The sequence below is a fragment of the Tupaia chinensis genome, unplaced genomic scaffold, assembly GCF_000334495.1.
Source record: "Tupaia chinensis unplaced genomic scaffold, TupChi_1.0 Scaffold000627_1, whole genome shotgun sequence".
In the NCBI taxonomy this organism is placed as follows: domain Eukaryota; kingdom Metazoa; phylum Chordata; class Mammalia; order Scandentia; family Tupaiidae; genus Tupaia; species Tupaia belangeri.
The window spans coordinates 3658092-3664091 of NW_006160147.1; the positions used below are offsets into that span (position 1 = coordinate 3658092).

General features: G+C 59.5%; 1 protein-coding gene across 5 annotated transcripts in view; it reads left to right on the forward strand.

Moving 5' to 3' along the window:
- TMCC2 (transmembrane and coiled-coil domain family 2) overlaps positions 1-5668 on the forward strand; it is a 42291-nt gene extending 36623 nt beyond the window's left edge. For 4 of the 5 annotated variants that reach the window (XM_006159243.3, XM_006159244.3, XM_014591952.2 and 1 more), the window contains 3 exons: positions 1132-2072; positions 3587-3722; positions 4189-5668. In XM_006159243.3, the coding sequence (XP_006159305.1) occupies positions 1132-2072; positions 3587-3722; positions 4189-4500 (1389 nt within the window). In that variant the 3' untranslated portion in view covers positions 4501-5668. Of the gene's footprint in view, positions 1-400; positions 545-1131; positions 2073-3586; positions 3723-4188 lie in introns of those variants that run through there. The other variant, XM_014591950.2, reaches the window with a different exon arrangement.
- Positions 5669-6000: the final 332 nt, after the last annotated feature.

Sequence of the window (6000 nt, forward strand, 5' to 3'; positions counted from 1 at the left end):
CCGGCCTACTCAGGGTGTTCTGTGTGTAAAAATACACGGGGTTGAGCCATTTCCTGCTGCTTCCGTTGTTGCGTGGCGATGGCGATAAGACGCTGGGCGCCCTGCTGGGGACAGAGAGATCCCCCAGCCCTGAGGACCAGGCCCCTGGAGAGCCACACTCCAGGCCTGCCTCGCCTGCGCATCTTCCTATCTCCTGCTCGCTTTCCTTCCTTTCGCTCCCCCTCTCCCTCTCTCAGTTTCCCTTCTCCCTCTGCCACCCTGATGTGCTTGGGAAGCCTGCCTGCCTGGTGGGGAGAAGCAGGGGCTGTCTCTCCCTTCCTGCGTATCCACCCCTTTCAAAGTCAGGTGGCTGGGACCCTCGGGCTGCCAGACAGGTCCCTGCTCTTGGCCTGTGAGTCACGTCTGGGGTGTTCAGCCTTCAGGGCTCTTCCAGCAGGACAGGTGGGTGTGCGCTCCTCTGCTCCTGCTGGGAGACTGGGAAGGACTAGGTGCGCCCACCATCATGAAGCGGAAGAGGCTGCTGACGGCCTCGGAGAGCTGGAAGGTAACCTGGGGGCTGGGAGGAGACAGGCAGAGACCTAGTGCCCCACTGAGCCGTGCTGGTGAAAATGGGGTGGGGCGGGTTCACAATTCCCAGGGAGCCATGGGACCGAAGTGTAGGCTTTGGTCAGCTCTGAGGGAGAGGCCTGCCCAAGGCAGAGCCTAAGGGGGAAGATGAGTCCAGAGAAGCCGTTTGTCTCATCCCTGGGAAATTAACCCTGGGGCTCTGGCGAGGCCTCAGGCCTGCTTGGTCCAAGGGGTGGAACAGGAGTTCTGGGCCAGAGGTCTCTCTTCTCAGAGCCCTGTGTCTCTGAGCAACTTAATGACACCCCCCCGAGGAACAGCTCTACCTAGACACATTTGAGGGCAGTTGAGGATTGGCTAGAGTGGTGGCAAGTGCCCGGAGGGCAGGCCGGCGTGTAGCTGTGCGGGCACACTGCTGCTGTACCGTGGGCTCTCCGTAAAGTTTCCCGTTACCCCGTGTCTCTTTTCCAGCAGAGAAACCAAGTCCAGGGGCATCCGGGGGCATCCAGGGCCGTTCCCATGGTCTCATACTTGATCCGTGTTTCCCCTGCTTGCCTCCTTCTCTAGGTCGACAAAGGAGACCTCGCGGCCCTGAGCCTCCCTTCCGGCCCTGGCCATGGTGACACCGACGGCCCCATCAGCCTGGACGTGCCAGAAGGGGCACCAGACCCACAGCGGACCAAGGCCGCCATCGACCATCTGCACCAGAAGATCCTCAAGATCACAGAGCAGATCAAGATCGAGCAGGAGGCGCGGGACGACAACGTGGCGGAGTACCTGAAGCTGGCCAACAACGCGGACAAGCAGCAGGTGTCCCGCATCAAGCAGGTGTTCGAGAAGAAGAACCAGAAGTCAGCCCAGACCATCGCCCAGCTGCACAAGAAGCTGGAGCACTGCCGCCGGCGCCTGAAGGAGATCGAGCAGAACGGGCCCTCGAGGCAGCCCAAGGACGTGCTGCGGGACATGCAGCAGGGCCTGAAGGACGTGGGTGCCAACATGCGCGCGGGCATCAGTGGCTTTGGGGGCGGTGTGGTGGAGGGCGTCAAGGGCAGCCTCTCTGGCCTCTCACAGGCCACCCACACCGCCGTGGTGTCCAAGCCCCGGGAGTTCGCCAGCCTCATCCGCAACAAGTTCGGCAGTGCGGACAACATCGCCCACCTGAAGGACCCTCTGGAAGACGGTCCCCCTGAAGAGGCCGCCCGGGCACTGAGCGGCAGCGCCACGCTCGTGTCCAGCCCCAAGTACGGCAGTGACGACGAGTGCTCCAGTGCTAGTGCCAGCTCGGCCGGGGCGGGCAGCAACTCTGGGGCTGGGCCTGGGGGCGCACTGGGCAGCCCCAAGTCGAATACACTCTATGGCGCCTCCGGAAACCTGGACACTCTACTGGAGGAGCTGCGGGAGATCAAGGAGGGACAGGCTCACCTGGAGGACTCCATGGAGGACCTGAAGACTCAGCTGCAGCGGGACTACACCTACATGACCCAGTGCCTGCAGGAGGAGCGCTACAGGTGGGGATGGCCTGGCCTCCAGAGCAGAGCCTGGCCTGGGGTTGGAGGCCAGCAGAAGGGGGCAGGTCGAGGAGCCCATGGGAGCCTTTCTCCAGGCAGGTTCCAGCAGCCGAAAAACAGGGCTGTGGGACCCACAGAAGGGAGGGTCTGCCTCTCAGGACCGTTCGAGCATCCCTGACTAGAGGTTGTGTTAGTATAAGACGGGGAGACTGGGGCAGGGAGCAGCTGCGTGGCCTCTCTGGAGAGACTGTGGGTGAAGAGCACAGACTAAAGCCAGGCCACCTGGGTTCAGAGCCCAGCTCTGTTCCTGTGTCCCTTTGTGACAGCCCCTGACCTGGTCTTGTCCATGAGCAATATAACGCGCATCCCCCTGCCCAGGAATGAGTCCCAGCAGGTGAAGTCAGGGTATGCAGACACAGCTGGTGGGTTCCAGCAGCAGCTGAAGCCCCCAGGCCCATCTGGGAAGAGCTGGAGTCTCCTCCCTTTCACTCTGCCCTGCCCTTTAGCTCTGTGCTTCTCTTAGGGCACTTGGCACTTAGTCCCTGCGATTTTATTTATTTATTTATTTTTTCTACCGCAGAGCACGTGTGCTCACCAGAGACAGAGAGAGTGTGTGTGTGCTGGGGAATGAGAAAGCACCCACCGGGGGAATGCCATGCTGCACACATGCTCATGCACCCAGCATGTTTTTCAAACCACCAGGTTGGGGACTTGAACCACACAGTCATCCATGTGGGATTCAGCTGCCTTTACCTTCATGCTACTTGCTGGCCTCCTCGTAGGATATGTGTTTTACCCTTTTCCTTAGCACTTTTTCTTCTTTATCTATGTGACAAAGGTTTGGAAAATCGAGGGGAAACCCTGCCTGAAAACCAGCTGACCCCCCATATGATAGTTAGCTGCTATTTTGTACCTCGACAGCTGAGGTTATGTTCTGTGCATGTGCGTGTCCCTGTACCCAGGAAGGCACTTTAGCTCAGGGCTTAAGAGCCCAGGTTGAAGTCAGTCAAGCGTCACTCCTCCCTCCATGAGCTATGGGATCTTGGGTGGGTTCTTCTTTTTTTTTTTTAAAGAATTATTTATTTATTTTTATTATTTTTATTTGTTTTTATTATTTTATTTGTTTTTATTATTTTTAAATTTTGACCAGAGAGAGAAAGGAAAATGAGAAAGTAAGCCACCGGGTCTGGGACTTGAACCATGGTTTGGCTAGGTGAGAGTCCAATGCCTTAACTACCACACCACCTGCCAACCCCCTAGGCAGGTTCTTTAACTTCTGTACCTCGGTTTTCTCCCCTGTGAAATGGGACTGACAATAGAACTTCCCTTGTGGGGCTGTGAAGGCATGCAGGGAGCCGGGCTGTGGGCCATGCAGTGGCATCCCTGGTGTTGCTACTAAAGTGAGACCAGCGCTGGGCACATGGGGTGGGCTGAGTCACTGTGGAGGGAACGGATGAGCTGACCCCAGGGAAGGAGGGGAAGCTCAGGGACTGGTGTCCCCTTCTCTCTGCAAGGTATGAGCGGCTGGAAGAGCAGCTCAACGACCTGACCGAGCTTCACCAAAACGAGATGACGAACCTGAAGCAGGAGCTGGCCAGCATGGAGGAGAAGGTGGCCTACCAGTCCTACGAGAGAGCTCGGGACATCCAGGTACGGCTGGGCACGACCTCGGGAGGCTCCAGTTGTGCTGCTGGGGCTGGCGCTGTCGGAGGGTTAGGGTTGAACTATTCCAGTGGCCGGGGCAGGTGGGCCCTCCATGCTGACAGCATGCAGAGGGGAGCTAAGAGCGAGGCAGGCCCGGGCCGAGAGCACACACCGTGCAGGGGGGAGCCAAGGGCCCGCTGCCTGTGCCACACCCCTTTGAGGGCAACCCCACCAATGCGCGGTTGGAACCTCCAGGCTCTAGCTCACCTGGGGGAGCTGGGGCTGGGCCAGCTCCTCTCCCTGCCATGATCGTGAAGACGCCCCCTTCCTGGCATCCCCGGGTCATTACAGAGCGCCGCCCCCGCTGCAGCTGATCCTCCTCGCCTCGGCCTTGGGAGGGGACCCTGTGGGTTGTCACCTTCAGGGTGGGCTCAGCCTAGGGCTCTGAGCACCCACCCTTCCGCCCCTGCAGGAGGCCGTGGAGTCCTGCCTGACGCGGGTCACCAAGCTGGAGCTGCAGCAGCAGCAGCAGCAGGTGGTGCAGTTGGAGGGCGTGGAGAACGCCAACGCGCGGGCGCTGCTGGGCAAGTTCATCAACGTCATCCTGGCGCTCATGGCCGTGCTGCTGGTGTTCGTGTCCACCATCGCCAACTTCATCACGCCCCTCATGAAGACGCGCCTGCGCATCACCAGCACCGCCCTCCTGGTCCTCGTCCTCTTCCTGCTCTGGAAGCACTGGGACTCCCTCACCTACCTCCTGGAGCACGTGTTGCTGCCCAGCTGAGAGGCCAGCCCCCGAGCCTGTGCTTCCGGCTCTCTGCGGCCACACTTCTCCAGGGGGGACTCTGGGCCTCCCAAGTCCCTTGGACTTGGCCTCCGTTTGGCCTTCTGCCCACACTGTCCATCGCCCCCTCCTCTGTGCTTCTGTCTGACACCTTCTCCCTGTAGGCCTGAACGGAGCCCAGAGCACAGGGCTGGCTGGGGTGCTGGGACACCTGTGGCCAGTGAAGCGGAGGACGCCGGGTTGGGTCGTTTGGAGTATTTATTTGGACTCTCCCGGCCGTCCTTGGGCTTCCCCGGGTCAGGAAGGCACTAGGAATGGGAGAAGGCGAGGGCTCTGTCTGGGGCAGCTACAGTTCCCTCCGGCAGAGTCAGTGAAGGGAGAGCGAGGTGGGGGCTCTGCTGGCCCCAGAGAGCACAGGGAGGTGAGAGGTCCCCAGGCTTCAGGCTCCCCCAGGATGAGGGCAGGCTGGAGCAGCTGCCAGGAGCTCCACCACCCCGCAGCCCTCTTCCCTCCGAGGGAGGTGGAGGCTGGCTTCCGGGGCTGGCCCTCCCAGGATCTGGACAAGGCAGGCTTGGGCTGCTCGGCCGTGGCTTTGGACTTGTCTTACCCCTGCTGCTCTGTCTGCCTACCACTGGATCTGCTATTTTTCAGGGACACAGGCCCCAGGGGCTCCCGAGCCTCAGCCTTAGGCCTCTGGGAGCATGTTGGGTTCTATTTATTTATTTATTTGCTCCACATCTTCCCTGCCCAGTTCGGGGTGAGGCTCCGCCCATGCCTCTCTCTGAAGCCAGGGCTGAGCCTGGGCCCATCAGGCACCTCCACTCCATTCCCTGCAGCCTCCAGATAATCCTGGCTGGGGGGCAGGGGCAGAGCTCGCCAGCCCCACTCCCCGAAGCAGCTCCATGCCAGGTGGGAGGAGTGTGGCCTTTTTATACGTCTTATTTATTTTGTAAGTGTGTTTGTGTGGAGGAGGTTGTTTGCTGCTTTATTTTTTTAAGGCTCTGGAGTGTCGTGTATGGTTTCTCTTCACATCCCAACCTCCCCTTGGGCACTTCCAGGAATAGAGGGGATTTCTCGGAGAAAGGAATCCGCCGGAGCAGGGGAAAGCTGTGTCTGCCAGCTCTTGTGACCTTCCTGAGAAATAAATATCCTCTACATTTTCAAACCATCCTGTCTAGTGCTTGATTAGGTTGTCTCTGTGGTAACTGCCAAGCCTCTCCCCACGCTCAAGCATTCTGGGTAACACAGGCTGGTCCTCACCTGCTGGCCTCGGCCTTCTTCCTCCAGGGTGCAGCCTGGAACAAGGCATCACCCACCGCTTCCACCTTGCTTTGTGCAGCCAGAACTCTGGCCTAAGTGATGTGATAGGGAGAGCTGACCCCCACTGCATCCAGCCCTCCTGGAGCACCTTCTGGGAGGAAGAGAATTGGAAGAGAGATGCCCATGACTGGGAGCAGAAAAACAGCAGGAGGCCTGGACCACAGCAGCCATGCCTAGGTG